Here is a 20990-nt window from a genome sequence, read left to right on the forward strand (position 1 = left end):
AGTATTTTTATTAGATGAGAGGAGAAAAGAGGTGATGCGGTAAGTAACTCGTGTTTTATAAAATAGAGATTATAGAGAGGACTAAAATCTAAATCTTGACATTAATAATTAATTTGAATTAAATTCCTAGATCAATTTTTCTTCACGTATCAGCGACGAGGCAAGAACAGTTCTAATGATTAGAGTTAGCTGTTAGCTTTAATTATTAGAGTAGAATTTTAAAAATTTATACGAATCTCATCGTTCTATCTTACAAAGGAGAGATATATTAAAATATAACATATTTAATACTCAGAAATAGTTCTCTAAAATTTCTCTCTATACCTATAAAATAAAAGCTAACATCCAGATCTTATCTTTACCTTAGCTAACCTCTCTTCCCTCGACTTCTGTTAAAAAAAAAAAAAACTACTGTAGCAGCCAGCTCGAACTAACACTCACTCTCACTCTCCAGTAGTCAATGCGTGGGAGCAGTTCCCAACAGGACTTTCCCTTTCACGCCACCGCCCACCTTTTAAAACCCACCCCACCCCACGCTCGCACTGCTGCAAAAAAATTCCCCTTCCCAGTCCGTCACGTTTCTTCTCATCCGCTCTTCTCCTCCCTCCTCCGTTGGTTGCTTCCTCCGGACCCCAGTTCAAAAATTCCTCCATTGGCGCCCAAACCCCCAAGCCCTAGACACCCCCCGGGCTCGCCAGTCGCCGCCACACGGGGGTCCGCGCGCGGAACAGTGAACACATGCGGGATCTCGGCCCATGGCGACAGGGCCCGATCTGAGCTCCTCCTCCGGCGGCGGCGCCCCCGACGCTTCGCCGGCGGCCGCCGCCAAGAGGGACCGCCATATCGTCAGTTGGAGCGCCGAGGTGCGTGCGTGCGTGCGAGTCCTGTTCCTGTGTGTGTGGTTCGCAATTTGAAGAATTATTGCGGGTGTAGTTTTCATGCCCAATTTCACTGCTCTATCGCCAATTTGAGGAATTGTTACCCTTCGTTTTGTTTGAAAAGAATGCGTTTTTTTCTACGCGCTGGCAGTAATTCGTGTATAGTCGATTTTTTCTTTCTAATTCCTGGACCCCATACCTAGTTTTGCGTGTGCAAGGCAGTTTTCCTTTTTCTGCTTACCAGTAGGTGCGTTAAGTACGAGTCCTATTTCACTGTTCCCTTGTCCAAATTTTGTTTTGAATTTTATGTTATTTTTTATCTTCTGATGCTCCTTGTGTCTAACCTGGAGTCCTGGAGTTTGTCTGCGATTTCTCCTTAAGGATTGAGTTGTTTTCTGATGTTGCACCTTTCTTCCTGTAGGAGGATGGCGTGCTTCGTGCTCAAATCGCGCTTCATGGCACTGATAAGTATGTACTGTTTCCTCAAATCGTCGCACTAGAGTGCCTTTTTATTGCCCTGTTAATTTCGTCACTGAGCTTTTGTACTTCTTTTCTTTCTGTAGCTGGACCATCATAGCGGCGCAGTTCAAGGACAAGACGGCCAGACAGTGCAGGAGAAGGTGTGCGCATCTTTCTTCTCATAAAGGAGGGAACGTTGGATAAATTTTTTTATTGGATTTCTAACACTGTTTGCGTGCTTGTTCGATTCCATTTCTTTGCTTGGTTGTTGCTGCAGATGGTACAATTATTTGAACTCAGAGTGCAAGAAAGGCGGGTGGTCCAAAGAAGAGGACCTGCTATTGTGTGAGGTGAGATCTTGATGTGTTCCAGTGGCAGTTTAGTTCCTGGTTCCTGGCACCGTATTTGCTTGAAACTAGACACTGTCGCATCAAAGGCTTATGGTTTTCCATTTAGCTTCATTAGTGAACACTAACAGATGATCTTAAATGTTTGTGACCATGGAGTTTGGCAATTTCACAGATTGAAGCTTATCCCCCGCTGCATAATTCCAGATTAAGAATGGGATTTCTTTATCTTTATCTGGACATATGACTAATGTGCTCTTTTGTATGTAAAGAAACCTAGAAGGGATCACACATCGCTTATTGTCTTGTAGTATCATTTCCTATCCTTTATTCTGTCTGCACCTCTGCATTGCTTGTATCCCGATACTTTTGCCGTGGTGCACATGGAAATTAGAAACCTCCCTTATGCATTGCTTTGCTGTGGTCTTCATAACTACTTATTCTTGCGGTAAATGTTTCAAATGTCAAACTGTATATTCTTATCTACTTGTCACTGTTATGCAGGCTCAAAAGCTTCTTGGTAACAGATGGACTGAAATTGCTAAGGTTGTCTCAGGAAGGTAGGTTTTTCACATTGGATTACTGTTTTCCGTAAGGTGAAAAGAGTAATAGATAATGAGACGTGTGAAGATATGTGACTCATGTATTTTTTGGTTTACCTACAACAGAACTGATAATGCAGTGAAGAATCGGTTTTCTACTCTATGCAAAAGGCGAGTCAAGGATGAGGAGCCATTCCAGGAAAATGGTGCACCATGTTCCAACACAAATGCAAAGAGGGTACTGACACAAACTGGATGCCTCACACCTGGTGCAGCTGGCTCCTCACAACCTATTAAGCAGATGAGGTATACAAAATACCAGCGAAATCTGTTACATACGCAAAGCAACTTATAAATTGTTAACTTTTGGTATTCTGCAACTAGGTCTTGCGATCCTGATTTGAAGGAGAACATAGTACCAAATATGATGCTATTTGGACGAGAAAAGAGCACACAACAAGATGTCCGGCAACCTCTTGCAATCATTTCTTCGAACAATCAAGCTAATGTGAATATAGTGGAAAAAAATAATCTTGTTTCTAAAACCACAACAAAACAATTATTTGGTGCGAAACAGAACTGTGAGTCTATTATCCTGGATTCTGAATATTTGATTTTATTTACATGTCCTGTGTCAATTATTTGATCACCATATCGATAGTTTCAGGCGTGAAGTGCGAGGGTAATTTTTTGAACAAGGATGATCCAAAAGTTGCTACATTATTGCAGCAAGCTGACTTGCTTTGCTCCCTTGCAACAAAAATCAAAACCGAAAATACAAGCCAAAGCATGGATGAAGCCTGGCAGGTATGGCAACACAAACTTGATCTATGATGTTTTCGGCTTAAAGCTCTTGGTACTTTATTGATAAATAAATTGTTTCATACTTGACTTTTTCAGCAACTGCAACATCATTTAGTGAAAAAAGAGGACAACGAAATGTCAGAAAATAGCATGTCTGGAATAGCCTCACTCCTAGAAGAGCTTGATGATTTAATTGTTGACCCCTATGAGAGTAAGGAGGAAGATGAACAAAAGTTAAGGTAAATGATGAATAATCGTCCATCCTTTTGGTCAAATCTTTAGCTTCAGTTATTTATACATCATCATTCCAATGAACAGGGAACATAAAGGACAGATTGACGTGCATGATGAGCATTCTCATGATACTTCACAAATTAGCATGGAAGTAACATCAGATATGCTCCCTGATGAAAAGATGGAAGATTGCCCAGTAGATAACTGCAAAGAAGATAATAGTCTCTGTAGAAACGTGCTTTCTGGAAGTATGGAACCTTGGCCAGGTAACCTACACTGTTGACCATAACTTAAGTAGATTCTGTTTCATGCACATGAAAGAAAATTCACTGAAATTATCAAGTCTAAAACAGGTGCAGGAATATCAGCATCTGAAAATTTGAGCGAGGTTGCTGAAGAAATCAGGCTTCAAAGTGTGGAATCTACCTCTCCTGTTCTAATAGATTTTGATGATTTTATTGTAGACCCTTATGAGAGTAAAGATGAAGATGAACAAAAGTCAAGGTAAATGATGAATAATCGCTCATCGTTTTGGTCAAATCTATTGCTTCAATTGTTTATGCATCATCATTCCAATGAACAGGGAGCAGAACGGACAGATTGATGTGCACGATGAGCACTCTAATGGTCCTTCACAAACTAACATGGAAGTACCATCAGATATGGCATCTGACCAAAATATTGAAGATTGCCCAGAAGATGACTACAACGAAGACAATAATCTTTGTAGAAACGTGCCTTCTCGAAGTATGGAACCTTGCCCAGGTAACCTACGCTACTGATCAAAACCCAGATTCTGTTTTATCCACATCAAAGTAAATTCATTGAAGTTCTTGAGGCTAATACAAGTGCAGAAATACCAGTATCTGAAAAACTGAGTGAGGTTGCCGAAGATAGCTGGCTTCAAAGTATGGAATCTACCTTTCCCGTTCTTACAAATTTTCAAAGTAAAGAATGTGCAGAAAGACCAGCATCAGAGAACCTTAGCGAGGTTGCTGAATATAGCAGGCTCCACCATGGTGAATTCACCTCGCCTGCTCGCATAGTTCTCCTTGTCCAAGCTAAAGCAGGTGCAGAAATTCTCGCATCCCCAAAGTTTAGTGAGGTTGCCAAAGATAGTGAACTTCCATCTATGGAATTCATGTCTCCTGCTCATACAGTTCAAACATTCCAAACGTACACAGACGACATGCCTACTCCGAAATTTACTGCTAGTGTAAGCTTTCGCTTCACCTGTCCTTGAGATTCACATTTGGGAAAAAATATATTACATGACTTAATAAGTTCGAAATACCTGGTAAAAGGTGCTCACATTGTATTTCTTGAACTTTCCAGGAGAGAAATTTTCTGCTCTCTGTGCTGGAGTTGACCTCACCAGGGTCAAGGCCGGATACTTCTCAGCAGCCTTCTTGCAAAAGGGCTCTTCTTAATAACCTTTGAAATGGGTTGCATGGGACCCAACACCAAGCCTGTTATGCTCCTCAGCATAAACAATTTGGCTGCCCTATATTGATTCTTCTTCATACTCCTGTTTGCATAAAGTGTGCCTACCTCAGTTCCTGGTCGAGCTGTTCGTATGAGATCCCAATGTTGTCTAAAGGGTCTAGTGGTTTGGTTTGGTTTGGTTTGTTGTGTATATAATGCATTGGCGGTGTTGTAGTAGAATACAGAAATTAAAGTGTGTGTGTTGGGGGGCGGGGAGTTAAGAATTTACAGCTTGCATTCAAACTATAGAATAAGTGCTATTCTTTGTGTAATTAACTCTTGTAATTCTTTTTCCCGGTGCGAGATATACTGGATTGGTGTGTAGTGTGATGTAATGGCTTTCTTTTTGTTGAGCTTGTTGGACTGAACCTACATACAGTGCATGCTTTCTATGGTTGGGTATGTAATACTCTGTTGAGTTTAAATTGCTGTCCATTTTTTAAATCAATCCTCTATTCCCCAGTCCTCCGGAGATCTGCATCTTCTTATAATGTGCTTCACTGCTTTGTGAACAAAGACTACAGTCAGTCAATCAGCCGAACTGGCTTTCATAGACATAATGACAGCTACTGACAACACTCTGGTTATGTCATACAAGTCCTAGTGAGAGTAAGTACCAGTATTCATCAAGAATAAATCCAGAGGAAATCAATCTTTAGGAATGAAGGATTGCAAAAATGTTTCATTCATATGACGATATGTTGTACACCAAATTTAAACACTGGGAAATAAGGAAGGAAACAAGGAAGCAAATGATTCAGACGATTCATGCCCAGACTCGCTTCTTTGGGATAAGATCGAGCGTCTTGACTTGATCTATCCTGGCCGCGACGATGTAGTCGTTGACGGTGAGGCCGCCGGCGGAGGGCGTGGAGAGCTCGGCCCTCACCTGGTTGGGGGCCTCGAAGAGGAGCACGACCGGGGGGTGGTCGGCGCCGTCGAGCGCGGCGTTGATCCTGGCGATGAGCTCCTGGCCGCACGCCTCGTCCCGCACCTTCCAGATGCACTGCAGCCGCTCGGGCTTCTCTTCGTTCTCATCGAGGACCAGCCTCCACCCGACGACCTTGTGGAGGAGCTTCCGCGCGTCGTCGAGGCCGACCGGCGCCGCGTCGGGCTGCAGCGGGAGGCGGGCGATCGAGAGCACGGAGAGGGTCGGGATGAGGATGCGGTGGAGCGTGTCCACATTGCCCAGCACCTTCTCCGCAAAGTTGCTCTCGATCTCCGCCGGGAACGGGTCCCGCGCGCCCAGGTCCCCCAGCAGGTCGGCCATCGCCACCACGCGCATCCGTCCCCTCCCACAGCTGTTGCCGTTCCGGCGACGACGACTCCTGACGCTCCATGCCGTAGCCGTAGCCGTAGCCGCCGCCGCTGCCGGCCGGGGGAAGCTTGTGCTGCTGCTGGTGGTGGCCGCGGCAGCAGGTGGTGCGAAGGAGAGCGTGAGCGCCATCGACGGCTGCCTCCAACGGATGGAGCTCGTAATGGATGGCTGGCAATTGCGATGCGGGCTGAGCCACCGGTCCTTTTATCCTTCCGCCTCTTGTCCTCTTTCTCGCTTCTAGTCTCTTCTGGCAATCGACTGCCCCAACGCCACTCGCTCGTCAGTCTCAGCCACTGGATGTAGCCATAGGATACGGACAAGAGGAACCGGAGGACGGAGAGGGAGAGGCGGAGCCGTGCCCGTGAGGAGGTGGGATCCGGATCCAGACGGCGCATGACATTAGCTGATCCTCGTTCTAAGAGGTGGCGCCGGCGGGTGAAAAGCCTTAGGATTTTTTTAATATTATAATTTTGTATGGAAATTTTAAAAATAAAATAGAAATACCGAAATTTATAAAAATAATACCTATTGGCAGACTTGTCCAGCGAAAAATGAGTTTTCACATCTCAGAACGCGAAATCTATATTTTCTCCACCTTATAACACAAAAATGGGTTTTTGCGGTTCTAATATTCGAAAACCCTTGTGGGATCTCCACGTGGACGCAATAAGGTGGTTTTCACGGCTTGAAGGCACGGAAATTAGTTAACGCGACCTAAGGGCACAAAAATAGGTTGTTGTGGTCTCGACACGGGAAAAATACTGATATGTCAGAGAAGTCGCGGCCTGGACGCTCGAAAACCTGAGGTTTTCACGTCCTGGGGGTGTGAAAACTGTGCACCCTTATGCATAGAACCCCTCCTCTTCTCAGTGCCATTTGCGCTATGCGCAATTTGCGTTCGGCTGAGCGGAGCAGAGAGAAAAGAGCTAAGAAGAAGGAGGGGAGGAGGAGGAATGACAAAGGAGAGGAAAGAGAAGGAGGGAGAGGGGCCGGAGCAAGGAGGAGAGGAGGGATAATTTTTTTTATTGGAAGGTAATTTTTTATGTTTTTCTTGTTTGTATAAGTAATGTAAAGTAGTTTAGAAATTTTAGATGTAATTTTAGTATAGTTTAGAAAATTTAGTTTAATTGTAGAAATTATAGTGCGATGTAAAAATAGAGTTATGAAATAGTTTAGAAAATGTAGTTTTATTGTAGAAATTGTAGCATCAGTGTGAAATAATTAATATTAGGTTATAATTATTATACAGATGCAATATTTACTATAGGATAAATGAGTCGGAAAATAAAATATAGATTTTGTAATACTATTATAAGTGTACAATTTAATTTGAGGTATTTGGTAGCTGTAGATGTCCATAGAAATAATAAAAATTAGGTTCTATTTATTATACGTATGCAATATTTACTTTATGATATACGAGTCGGAAAGTTAATTATAGAATTAGCAATGGTATTATAGTTGTGCAATTTAATTTGAGGTATTTGTTAGACGTTATACATGTTAGATAGATGTAACATACAATTTTATTTGAGATATTTGTTCTAAGTTTAGTTAGATTTTGTACAGTTTCTTAATATACAGTAAATTACGTATTTATGTTGAGAATAATTTTATTTTATTTAAAATTATGTCATGTCATAGATATGTTTTGAGCACTATAGGTCTTAGAGTAAAGTAAATATTTTGTACGTAATATTTATCTTTGTAATATAGTTTTAGAAATGTAGTTATTGTTTGCTACATTTGAAGTTAGTCACATGAAATTAATTTGTAATTTTTTCGATATATTTATTTTAGGTTGTAGTTATGTCAAACATTATAACTCTCAGAGTTTCTATAGAAATAGTTAAATCCGTAAGGGTCATCAGGTGTTGATTTGAGCAATTTTTTGTTTACTATTATTGAGCATCCAAATCCTGAGGGTACAAGGATGAATGGGATGAGAATATGGTTCACCTAATATTTTTAGTTGAATGCTGACATTTATTCCATTATGGTATATTGAATGTGGACTCGTACGTTTGATGCAGTTTGTTGGAAGTTAAAACAGGTGAATCGGACGAAGATGTGATTGCAATGGTTGGAGTGGTGCTGGCGTCGTGAGGCTGAGTTTATTATACTGGTTCAGGCTTGTTCAAGAGAAACGTATGATGGAAGTAGTGTAGTGACACTTGTAGAAGAAGTGGATAAGCCGGAAAATATAGTTGCGAGGGAAGAAGTTGAGCAACAACATAAGGTTGAGGCAGATGTTATGTATAGGCAGGCGATAGAGGTTGAGCGTCAGACTGATGTGGGGGAGAAAAGTGAAGAAATTATTGCTGATCTTGAGAACATGGACCGTAACATGTATCACGAGGAACAATCTTTACTGCAATATGAGCGAAGATGCAAGTTACAGAAACCATGATTCCCATTGGGAGTATGGATCAACTATAGTTTACATAAATTAGGCCTTTCCCAATCAGTCTGAAACAAAGGATGCAGTGGCACGATGGGTAGTGACATCACACAGGGATGTATGAGTTACTATGCTGACCCTACAAAAGTACAGTGTGAAGTGAATAACTCTTGGATGCAGCTTTTATGTTCATGAATACAAGCAAAAGTATATGACCTATTGGGTAGCCTCTAGAGTGGTTGAACACAATTGTAAGCTAGAAAACATGGTCGGAAGCACTGTAACCTCACTACTGCATTAGTTGCAAATGAATTATTCACTGAGATTATTCAGAAGCGGGACAAAGAATGCTTTTTCATCCAACGATCCATATTATGACAATTCAAATATGAGATTATGTATCAAAGGCTTGGCGTGCAAAGCAGAAAGACTTAGAGAAGTGTTAGGTACTTATGAGGCTTCTTATTGCAACTTTCCTTGTGTCCTTCAAATTATGAAGGAAAAGAACTCTCGCACATACACCACTTTCAAGGAGACTGAATTTGATGGAAACTAGGCCAAAATTTTCGACGTGCTTTCTTTTCTTTGGTCTGTGTATTCAGTCCTTCCAGTATTGTCGTTCTTTGCTTTGTGTGGATGGCACATTCTTGCCTGGAAAGTACAAAGACCAGATTCTCATTGCAATTGATATCGATGCTAATAACCAGATACTTCCTTTAGCATTTGCTTTTGTGGAGGGTGAGAGCCAGCTAAGCTGGCTCTGGTTTTTTATACCTTAAGGCTCAGATTGTCCATGATTGATCAAATATTTGTATTATACATGATTGGCATGCTAGGATCTTATTTGCTATAAAGACACTGTAAGAGGATTCAAGTGAGCAGTTTTCATGGCATGACCTGCAGAATCGTGGTGTATGCATCACATGGGAGCAAATTTCTACCAACAATTCAAGAACAAGGTACTGATGGACATATGTAAGAGGTTGTGCAGTTAAAACCAAAGTCACAAGTTTGATACTTTGTGAAAGAAATTGGATAGGTGCACAAGGATGCACATCTAGGAGAGGAACAAGAAGCCACATACTGATGATGATACTGTACCAGAGGCGCTGCCGTCCCTTGGAGCAGGCATTGATCCTTCTAATGTGAGAAGAAGGACATCAAGAAATATCAAATGTTTCTCACACTGGATTAGGGAAGAGCCAGAGGACAACTGGTCCTTGCTATACGATACCAGAGGTGCTAGGTACGTGTTGTTCTTGAGTTATTTTGATGTGGAGTACGAACTAGTATGTTCTAAAATTGATGAATATATATATATTTTTTTTGCATTTCGGTAGGTATGGCGTCTTGATGATCAACATAGCAGAGGTTTATAATTGAGTCATTAGAGGGCTGTGTGGACTCTCTTTTGTTGCAATCGTTGAGGGAATATTGTACGATATTATCAGGTACTACCAAAAGAGGCATGCTGCCGTTGTTATTCACATACAATAATGCATACACCGTATACCAACTGAATGATGGAATACTTGTAAAAGAAGAACGAGAAGGCAGTGTAACACATGGTTCATAGTATGAGAGTCAATGAGCAACATTTCGAGATAACCATGAGACCAAAATGAAGGGTGGGGAGCGATACTAGAATTGTTACTCATGAGGTGAACTTAGGACAGGTTTTTAATAGATGGTGCGAATGCACCTGTAATAAATTGAAGTTTTTCCATGTCCCCTATTCTCACGTGCTGGCTGCATTGTCATAAGTGGGTGTGGGAACCACACTATATGTTTTACAATTCTACTTGAAGGAAAATATGATGTAGATACGGGTTGAGGAGTTCCGTGGGTTTAGTGCATATGGTGACTTCACAATTTATGACAGAGGTATGCCAATATGTCTCCCCCTATGATGTTGCTTAGATATCCACATGGGAATGACGGTAAAATAGCACGACAGAAACCGTTCCTACTTGCCGCGGTTGCTTGGTACAGATGTGGGCTAAGTGTGCATGACATTCTACCATGCTACAAATTTCATTAAATTCTCTCCAATAGTACGATAACGAAGGAGAGTACACAAACATTAACTACGACTACGAAGAGGCTGAGGCAATGAGGCGTGTAGATGTTGAACAGCTGAAGTTGAGACTGCAAGAACTCAATGAAGAGTGTTGTGATAAATACCTCACTACATGCAACAAAATGCAAGTTCCTCCACAATGCGTGTGCGGCCTAGGCTTGTGGCACATGGACTGGCACAAGGGTACGTGTGTAATAAGCCCTACCCCCATGGATGCAACTTGTAAGAGATCCGTGGGACTAGGCCGCGAATATGTATTATTTTGTAATACGGTATTTCCATATTATTTTTGAAATTTCCGTACGAAATTATAATATTAAAAAACTCGAAGCCTCATGCCTTATGGCATCATGCTTTTTTTCAGACAAATCTTATCGGATCATGAAGGGATGGCAATTTATTTCGATTACTCGTTTATCCGCGGGTATATACCCGAATATGGTAGGATGTGAGTAGTATTATGTACCCATGTGTATGTTCGTGGATGAAAAATACTAAGTAGAGATATGGGTAAGACGTGCATATACCCGTAAAACCTATATAGTTATTTGGCAGGTAGGTCCAAACTCGAGCTTTACTCAACAACTTTAACATTAACCTCAACAAATCTTAGTCTGTCCCCCTTCACCCCGCCTCGCCCCCAAGTAGATCACGCCGCTGTCCGCCCCATGGGTAAACAGATGTATTCAAGAGCGACGTGTTTTACATGGATCGTGCATGATCCTTAATCATAGATATCAGTATAAATAAACACTAACCGTATCCCGTCCTACCTGATTGCTATCCTTAATCATGATGTGCAAATGGTTCCATAAGAGGGAGGCCTCGCGTCCCATGTTGACTCAGGTGCAGGTAGGACTGGTAATGGGCTGGACGGTCCGTGGGCTAAACAGGTCATCCAATCCATGAGCCGATCTCTATAGGGCCGATATGGGTTGTGAATATGAGAGGGTAGGATTGTACTGGGCCTTTACCATAAAAAGGTTGGTCTGGGTTAGGTTCTACTACATGTGATCTGTTGGAATTATTAAGGCACAACCGATGGGCCGTAATAAAAGTAGTAATCGCCGGATTAGCGGAGTGGCCTGAAGATGTGTTAGCCCGTGGTCTAAAATGGATCAGGATAGGATTAGGATTGGGTTCACGTAACTAATGAATGGTTGGATAAATATTGGGCCAATTCCCAAATTTTATAGGGCTGGAGTGGGATAAGGGTTGGGCCTTGACCCATTATGAGGCCTAGGTGAAGGCCCAACGAGCCTAGCCACCGTACACGACGGCCCGTTTAACTGCCAAGCCCAAGTGAACGGAATCCGAGGAGGAGCAGGGCCACGTGTACTAAACCTGGCCCACCTTCCTTTCCTTCGTATCCGCCTCGCTTCGTCTTCACTTCCCGCCCGGGGGTAGCGAGCACGCAGCCGCACCAATGGCACCGTGACCCTGGGGGCGAGAGCGGCGGAGAGTACCGAGGAGGCTTCTAGAAGCTTCCGCCGATGCAAGGTTAGCGTCAAGCTCACACCACCGCCTCAAATCTCTCTCATGGTTTCAACTTTGGACTTTCTCTGGGTTGTTTCTGTGTGTGTTTTTCTATTTTTTATGCGTAAGACTTGCAGAGATTGTCTAATCAGTGTCCTTTTGTCGATGTTTTTCTCCGAGGAAGAATTTTTCCATTTCGTTTTCTTGCTGCAGGAGAGATCCAAGTGGCTCTGGAACTTTATCTGTTGTTGATTTGTTTTCCTGGACTCTTCTGATTTTTCCCCATTTTAGATCTTGATCTGCCAGTTCGTGCTGTACTGTTCCAGGTTTTGACTTCACGAACTGCTTGGTTTGCACTGCACTGTGTCCTGCGATCCGACTAAAACTGTTTGGTTTCCCTGTCGATTTTTGCAATAATTTTTGAATTTTATTTGATTTTCCGAATGACTCCAATCCTCGCAAAACAGACTTGTTCGATTCTCGTTGTTCATGCACGCGCGGAATCATCGTGACTCCGCAACCGCCGCCTCGCTGGCCATGTGCGCCTTTCCGAGAGAAAAAAAGGGGCGATTTTTTTCGATCAGCAATGTCCCCAAAATTCGGAAGCCCTAATTTCCGGTTCAAATTTGAAATCCCCTATCCGTGATTCTCTTCCTAAATCTCGGCGCCTCGAGGCCTTACCCCTCGTCGCCGTGATGCGCTGCGCAGGGTCAGGTGAGAGCTACAGGCTCGCTGAGATGGACTTCGAGTACGTCCCCGCGTCCCCCGGCAGCAGGTGTGTGGGCGAGTCGGCGGCCCGGCGGCGGCAGCGCCGCCTCTTGTCACCGTCGCTGAGGGCCTACCTCACGCCGGCCTTCGACGCCGTGGCAGCCGGCGAGGGCGGCCTGTCCGGGTACTCCTCCTCGTCGTCCTCGGGCGGGCTGGACCTCGGGTTCGACGCCTCGCTCCTCCGCTACCGCCGCGCCTGCTTCGCCGCGTCCGCGGACCTGGATAGCCGCCTCCTCCTCTACTCCCCGCAGTCAGCGCCACCGCAGCCGCCGCCGCAGGTGAGGGCGGCGTACCCGGCGGCAAACGATGGGGTTTGGGTCGCTGGCGGCAGCCGCTACGGCTCCAAACCTGAGGTAATTGTGCTGCTCTCCAGGTCTAGTTTCACTGACATGTCGGGTCCGGTTTGTCATTGGCAGAAGTACCTAGCTGATGGGGTCAGGTACTAATGGTTTGTGATTTGTTCTTGTGGTTGGACCACTAGTTTGGTTAATGCCATGGATGTATGATTCAATGCTTTCTGCTTTTGATCTCAAAGAAAAATGAAAATGTGCTTGAAAAGTTTTCTGTAGATCAGATGTTACCATATATGTTGACCACATATTTACTTGGCAACAGAGCATATGCTTCTAAGGTAACATGTCAACAACATTTGCTTGTATTTTGTGGTTATGCCGCCGAAATTTAATGACAAGTTTAGATGAGATCCTCTTTCCTTGTTGTTCCTAAAACCCCATTTGTTTCGGCATAGCAGTAAATGCTGTGGTTCATCTTAATTCTAGTCCCCTCAGCCGGTCTCTGGAGTTGACAATGCGTTCTAGCCAAAGTGATAACTAGTTCAATACCGTTAACTAATAGCTGCAGGTTCCAGGGAATGTATTGACTGTCAATCATGATATTCATTGTAGTGTTGTGTGCTCTTCTGAAAGTACAGTTAGCTCTGTTGCATGGTACGAGGATACAACATTTTCAAAAAACAGCAATACGGGGATACAGTAAACCCCAAATACAATATTATAACCATTGTCAAATTGTGCATTACATAACAATATAACACAACAATATCATAGCAATATAGGATAAAGAAACATGCTAAGCTCATCAAAAAGTGATAAAAACTCATATCTTCCCCTCCTAATATCTCCTCCTTGAATTCCGGCTCATCAAGTGTGAGATCGGCGCCTTATAAAAAGCCAACATCAACAAAGCTCTCAGTGCCGGAGAGGAGGGGGGTGACGGCACGACGCGCGTGTGCTCCTCTTTGTTGTGCTGTGGCGGCGGAGAGGAGGGGTGGCGGCGGCAGCAGCAGCTGGGGCAGCAGAGAGGAGAGGCGGCACGCCTGTGCTCCTCTCTGCTGTGGCGGGGGAGAGGAGGGGCGGTGGCAACGCGGCACGCTTGTGCTCCTCTGCTATGGCAGCGGAGAGGAGGGGCGGCGGCATGGCTACACTCTGCGACTACGTGACCTGTGCTCATCCTCTCAAAACGGTCTCTCACGTGGCCTGGGCCATATCCCCTCTGTATCCCCTATACGTGAGGATACGTGTATCCCCGTACTGTACGCGTCCTGGACGGCGATATCCACCTGTGGGAAGTATCCGTGCAACATAGACAGTTATGGATTTCCATTAGTTATTTAGCTTGAGTGCATACTTGCTTGTTTTCTTGCTAACCAGAGAAAAAAATGGTGATGGTTTGCTCTTCTAGTAGTGAGAAAGTTTTGGATTTGGATCTAATTCACTTACTAGCTGTTCTTCCTATCCCAGAGAAAAAAAACTTCAGATGGATGACATATATGGTAGACTTGTCATTGTAATGTTATTGTGGAAACAAGTCTATCTAGTTGTATTGTCAAGCTTCAGCACAAGTTTTCATTTTCGTTTTTTTATCATTTCCTTACCATGTCATTGTTACTAGCTGAACAACAGATGTTCTTCGTGGTGTATTATTATCATTTCCTTATATTTTTGCAACTTATTATCATTTCCTTATATTTTTCAACACAGAGATCGTGTGACTATTGGATGGTCCTCCGTATAATAAGCCGTTTTCATTTTAACACCTCCTGATATGCTGAATTTTCTTCATTCGTTTACCTGATTTGTCTTATCAAATAGTTAACATGTTTATTCAGCATCAATGCCAATCAAATCAACCGTATACAAAAAATGTGTAAAATGGCTCACCAACATCGTTCTTTTTATCAAATTCGTCATACTGGGTTTTATGCTAACTGATCTTTACCTGTTTTCATGTTTTGCATAGGGCGGCGGGTTTACTGGTACACCAGGTTTTCAGGATTTCATCTCGCCATGGCAGACAAGTGCCGATCTTCCTACTGCAGCTCGAGGCGCTTCCAACCCCATCAAGCTAGCAGCCGACCTCCGATCACCAGAAGGCACCATCCTAGCAGCCAAGGCAGAGCTTTCGACACCAAAGCTGGAAGCTACACCTTCAGCTCAGGCGACATCTGCAGAGCCAGAACAAACCGAGGAGGACGATGACCGCATAACTAAAGCTCTTTATTGTCACAGTGGTAAACGCAGGCTGCCCATTTTCAGGGAAATCTGCCCGGAATGAGTACAAGTCCATCCTCAACATGGATATTCGATTCCCTTCGCCCTGTATATCCTGTGTACTGTCCTGTGTTCATAGGCCTCGTATGTAGTAATTACTCGGAAGTCTGGACGATTATTTCTAGTTTCCTAGGGGAGAATCTCTCTTCTCTTGAGCTCTTCTTTAAGCGAGGAAATTATGCTATACTTGAGTAAGCCGGCAATTGACCCGTTTGCTTGCCGTTTGTTTGGAGGTAAACCCTGGTATGAATTGGCAAATGAATTTCCCTCTATCTTTACCGTTGATGTAATCTTGAGCAGTGCAAGCTTGGTATCTCTGCTCCAGGAAGTATTCCATGATACAGTGGCCATTTATTTCGTCACTCTTGACATTTCATCTGCATTCCTGCAAAGTGCTTTTATCGGCCGATTGTAAGTAGTTATGACAATACAATTCCTTTCATAATTGGATGATCGTGTGTCAGCCATCTTCTTTCTGACATGAATCCTGTCCTGAATCTGGATGCATGCTTCTGCATTCTGTCAACCCAAGGTCTGAATCACTGAATGCACCTTCCATGGATATGTGCATCGTAACACGTTAACATCTCATATCGATACGGTACAGAAAACAGATACACGTTGCATCAAATTCGCAGTAAGTTGCATATTCGTGGTACGTTCACAATTTTACACAAACTACAGAGTACAAGGTTTGCGAAAGGGAAAAAATGTCTTGTTCAGAGGTCTCCATCACGGCGCCGCGCCGACGGCGAGCGCGAGACCTTCCTCTTAACCGTCTCCGTGGTCCTCTCCAGGGCCTCCTCCGTGGCCCTCGCCGCCGACTCCGCCGAGTGCTCCACCGTCTCCTTGCCCATCTCCAGGCTCTTCTTGGCCGCATTCTTCACGGACGCCGGGTTCACCACATCGTACCTTGCCACAGACACGTCGTGAGAATACGCATTTCCCAATTCAAAGGCGAAGGAACAACAGTGATCTACCGCGGCTCGGCCGGCCGGAGCTTGAAGCACGCCAGCTTAGCCCACGCGCGGAGCACGTCCAGCCAGCCCTCGTGGCCGGCGATGCCGATCGCCAGCTCCACCGGCTCGCGGGGCCCCTTCCCACCGCCCGGCGTCGCCGGCGGCGACAGCATGAACAGGAGAGCCGACGCCACGAGGAGCAGGACGACGAGGGACACGATGGTCGCCGGCATGCAACGCGCCGCCGGCCGTGCAACGGCGTCAACGCCATTTCTTCCTCCGCGCTTGTTCTTGCCGCTCATGGTTGCAGCTTAGCTTTCAGGTGGTGACGGGGAGAGAGCTCAAAGTTAGGCGTCCATGGATTGGCTGAGAGTTTTCTTCGCGCGGGCAGACACGTTCGGCGACACGTGTTGGGCCCGGGAGCTCGGTCGCCGGCGCGAGCAGTGAGGTGCGAGTGCACGTGTCATGGCACGTAGGCAGCAGTTGATTAAGCAAAGGCAACGAGCCGAGTATTTGTTTAGCCCCTTAAGTACAGTAATACTACTAGTTAAGTATGGTTATACGCAGGAGAAATACATGTCTTAACGAGAGGTGGCCAAGGAGTTGATTGCACGCAACAGACGTGACGTCCGGCGGTCGAGTGAACGGCGGAAGCTGAAGCTAACAGGCTCCACGCATGATTGCATCCCAGAACGGACGACAAACTGGGTACGTGCGACGAACCACAGACCACGCACGTCGAAGGGTCTGATTGACTGCGCGTATGATAGGCAGTGGTCTAAAGGATATAATTTTATGAAAAAGTATGTTTTTTATATGTACTATTTCAATTTGATCTAACGAATATAAATACATATTTATAATCTGACACGTGGTGTCTGTATGTAATGTTTTAATCTGATTTAACGAATGCAAATCTACGCTCGTAACTTGGCTCGAGAAGGAAGCTACCTGGTCCGATGGATACAAGCTCATATATTTGTTTATATAAGCGGACTCATTTGTTAGTTTCACCTACACACCGATGAATACAAGCTCTTGTATCATGTATAACCTTCAACTAAACAATCCATCATAATCTCAATATTTGCATCCGTTCATACGATCTTAAATTTAATCAACCAAACCTGTAGAAACTTAACTCAGACTATACAGACAGATACAATAAACCAATCACTCTTATTTTCAACAAAATATAACACCACTCAACTTTGTAGCGAAAATAGCCCTATTATATCATTATTGTGATTTTAGTGATTAACGACAATATAATAATTGGAACTAACATATTTGTCAAGAATATATATTAGTAGGTGTCATAAATGCAATACATGAAGAAGCTACTGCAATCAGGATAAAGTTCGGTTGAATTGAAATAATACCTAGGAAAATTGACTACACTGGAAGGTCCAATGCTCAGCGGGCTATACTCACTGGAGCATTCTTGTCAGAAGAAGTGAGAGAAGTTTCCATACACCGGAAGGTCCAGCGCTCGGAGTTGAAGACACCATATGCTTACATCAAAGCATTTGTTACCGAGAGGGTGCAACAGTGGAAGACCGAAGATCAACACGCCGGAATGTCCGGCGATGAAAATATGCACACCGGAAGTTTCACCGGAGCATTTAATAGTGTGTGTGAAAAATCCTGAAAAGACGGTTGTTGTACATATCGGAAGGTCCGGCGATGAAGATTGTGAACGCAAAAGCTTTTTACACAGAGAATAAGTAGCACGGTTAGGCTCAGGTCAACATCACTAGATAGTCCAGTGATGGAACGAAGGTTACACCAGAACATCCGGTATTCAAAAGAGTTGTTGAGTGGAGTTCCAATGACTAGTTTATGATGGTGTACACATCGGACGGTCCGGTGAGTACAAATTGTCAGCACCGGACCATCCGTGGTTCACAACAAAGTTGAGTCGTTGGAGCTATTGTTTAAAAGTACATTTTAGCAACATTTCGACTAAATTGATTCCAAATTTAAACATATGAAATAGAACATAACTGTCAATAACATATATCATATGAACTAACATGAGCATTTCAAAAGCGAATATTAGTGAACGTATGCTACTTATGTTCACAAGAACAACATACATGCCAGTGGACATAAAGAGGTGAAATAACACATGAATCAAAGTAACAAGTGTCAAACTAAAATGATTGCTCTCAGTGCGGGTTTTCAAATTAACGACCATCCAACACATACTAAGTCTTACTGATTAGTGAGACAAATTCACCACTAGAGGTAGACGAGCTACCCAAGTTAAATATCAAGTATAAATAGCAAATTTCTCTCCACTAAGCTCAACAAATCAGTACCAGACGACCAACCAAAGGACTAGCAAGGCTAAACTGCAGGGCACAAAGTAGCAAGAAGCCAAGATGCCCATGAACAGAGCCCACGGACAGCACCCAGCAGAGCGAAGCCATTAGACAGAGGCAACAGGGAGCCAAAGTGCTCACCACCCGAGCACACAACAATTGCTAGATAGAGCTACCAATCACAAGATCAAAACTAGCAACCACAGCCAAGCTCAAGTGCACAATTGACACACTAATCAAACTTAGCTCGCTATCATCACATAGCATCACAATCACCTCTTATAGCATGCAAACTAATCAAAATTGATAGTGAAAGTAAAACAGTGCATGCTAGACAGTAAAAAAGAGGAAGGAATGGAACGTGCTTACTGTCTAGAGACGAAGAGGATGACAAGGCACGCAAAAGCGTTGTTCCAGAAAACAGAGACCCCCCTCTATGCCGAGGTCGATGGGGGAGAATGTTCTTGGAGATACAATACCACTATGTCGTTTGCAGGGCACACTACATACGGCACCTGAGGAGGTGAAAACACCGCAATAAAAAGAGTCCAACTCCGGACCAGGGAGGAGAAGCTAAACACCAATTCAAGATGATCAACACCGGAGCGTGATCACCACAGACAAAGTATGTCTGCAAGACACAAAGACCACACGCCCAGAGATCACACACGTAACCTCCACCTGCAGAAACATATGCACAACGGCACGTCACAGACCACCACAGCACCTTCAACGCCATGACCGAGCAACATGAACACGCACAGTCTGATGACCTAGCTCCACCACGCACCAAGCACACAAGAGCACTGCACCCGAGCCCGCACAGACTGGCAAGGGCAAGCCGATGGGGCACTCGACCAGTGGAAGAGCACCAATACGCAGAGAGCAGCCTTGCCAGAGCGAACATGACACAACATCGAGAGAGAGAGAGAGAACCGGTAGAGAGAGGGAGGGGAGAGCAGAGAGGAGGAAGAGGTGCAGAGACCCCTAGGAGATTAGATCCGAAGGAGAGGAACCACCCGGCTTTATCCATCCGCACGAGTGCATAAACTCCCCTCTTTGAATCCACCGGAGCGGAATGAGACACCGAATAGGGCGGAGCCCCCCCTCCCCCCCCCCCCGCGTCGAGTGGCGGCGGTGGCTCCCCCTGGGAGGTCGCTCAATGCATAAGGCAAACAACTAGGCCGGGTGGGCTGCTCGACCACTTGGGCCTGGAAGCGGCCCACCGGTCAAGGCCTTTCCTTTTTTTCTTTTCTTTTTGTTTTGGAATTTACTCAAATCCAAATTTGACTTCAATCTCAAATTATATTTAAAGGGAAAACCCCTCAAATTCCAAAAATCCCCACCTTTTATCTTTCAAATTTTGACAAACTCGTATGGACCCATTAACTGGTTTAATATACTATTTTTTTGGTGAAGTGGGATTATGCTTGAACCTTGCCTAGCCAAAGAAACTACGACCCTGCACAGGCAGCTTGGAGGACTAGACATTGATCGAGTGCCTTGGTGTGAGGGCTTTCATTTCAAAGACATATACTACAGTGCAGTTGAACTGCTACTCTATCGGGGTAGGGCTTTACGATCATGCCCTTGTATCTTTTCATGAACTCACTAGAGAGTATTGATTCCGAATTTAAGCAGTGTTCTAGTTAAATTGATTCCGAATTTAAACATGTGAAAAAGAACATAACTGCCAAGAATATATATCATATGAACTAATATGAGCATTTCAAAAGCAAAAATTACTGAACATATGCTACTCATGTTCACAAGAACAACATATATCGTAGTTGACATAAAGAGGTGAAATAACACGTGAACCAAAGTCACAAGTGTTAAACTAAAAGGATTGCTCTCAGTGCGGGTTTCTAAATTAATGGCTATCCAATGCATACTAAGACTTACCGATTAGTGTGACAAATTCACCACTAGGGCTATGCCGAGCTATCCAAGTTAAAGGTCAAGTATAAATAGCAAATCTCTCTCCACTAAGCTCAACAGATCAGTACCAGACGACTAACCAGAGGACTAGTAAGGCTAAGCCACAGGGCATAAAGCAGCAGGGAGCCAAGATGCCCACTAATAAAGACCAAGCTCTCAAACAGAGCACCCAGCAGAGCGAAGCCACTGGACAGATGTAACAGGGAGCCAAAGTGATCACCACCAGAGCACACAACAATTGCTAGATAGAGCTACCAATCACAAGATCAAAACTAGCGACCAGAACCTAGCTCATGTGCACAATTGACACACTAATCAAACTTAGCTTGCTATCATCATAGAGAATCACAATTACCTCTTCTAGCATGAAAACTTATCAAATTTGACAATGAAAGTAAAAC

General features: G+C 44.1%; 4 protein-coding genes across 6 annotated transcripts; 2 read left to right on the top strand and 2 right to left on the bottom strand.

Annotated features, from left to right (window-relative positions):
- The first annotated feature begins 550 nt into the window (after positions 1-550).
- Positions 551-5174, top strand: LOC133892381 (transcription factor MYB124-like). Of its 2 annotated transcripts, none has more exons than XM_062333115.1 (14): positions 551-863; positions 1300-1346; positions 1442-1498; positions 1615-1687; positions 2189-2244; positions 2353-2532; positions 2611-2807; positions 2888-3033; positions 3127-3269; positions 3349-3530; positions 3618-3768; positions 3848-4029; positions 4119-4480; positions 4600-5174. In XM_062333115.1, the coding sequence occupies exons 1-14, from the start codon at positions 756-758 to the stop codon at positions 4702-4704; spliced, it is 1989 nt and encodes a 662-aa protein (XP_062189099.1). In that variant the 5' UTR covers positions 551-755; the 3' UTR covers positions 4705-5174. The 2 variants fall into 2 exon arrangements, with proteins under 2 accessions (XP_062189099.1, XP_062189100.1); XM_062333116.1 differs by having other exon boundaries at positions 2894-3033.
- A 229-nt stretch (positions 5175-5403) lies between these two features.
- On the bottom strand, positions 5404-6270 carry LOC133892382 (probable pterin-4-alpha-carbinolamine dehydratase, chloroplastic). Its single transcript, XM_062333117.1, has one exon. The coding sequence runs from the start codon at positions 6194-6196 to the stop codon at positions 5516-5518; it is 681 nt and encodes a 226-aa protein (XP_062189101.1). The 5' UTR covers positions 6197-6270; the 3' UTR covers positions 5404-5515.
- A 5660-nt stretch (positions 6271-11930) lies between these two features.
- Positions 11931-15763, top strand: LOC133892055 (uncharacterized). Of its 2 annotated transcripts, XM_062332802.1 has the most exons (3): positions 11931-12048; positions 12733-13145; positions 15052-15763. In XM_062332802.1, exons 1-3 carry the CDS (start codon positions 12042-12044, stop codon positions 15364-15366), a joined length of 735 nt encoding a protein of 244 aa, XP_062188786.1. In that variant the 5' UTR covers positions 11931-12041; the 3' UTR covers positions 15367-15763. The 2 variants fall into 2 exon arrangements, with proteins under 2 accessions (XP_062188786.1, XP_062188785.1); XM_062332801.1 differs by lacking the exon at positions 11931-12048 and having other exon boundaries at positions 12075-13145.
- A 184-nt stretch (positions 15764-15947) lies between these two features.
- Positions 15948-16824, bottom strand: LOC133893369 (uncharacterized). Its single transcript, XM_062334371.1, has 2 exons — positions 16343-16824; positions 15948-16274 (listed from the first exon to the last, which is right to left on the bottom strand). Exons 1-2 carry the CDS (start codon positions 16621-16623, stop codon positions 16082-16084), a joined length of 474 nt encoding a protein of 157 aa, XP_062190355.1. The 5' UTR covers positions 16624-16824; the 3' UTR covers positions 15948-16081.
- Positions 16825-20990: the final 4166 nt, after the last annotated feature.

Source organism: Phragmites australis, chromosome 15, assembly GCF_958298935.1.
Source record: "Phragmites australis chromosome 15, lpPhrAust1.1, whole genome shotgun sequence".
Taxonomy (NCBI): Eukaryota; Viridiplantae; Streptophyta; class Magnoliopsida; order Poales; family Poaceae; genus Phragmites; species Phragmites australis.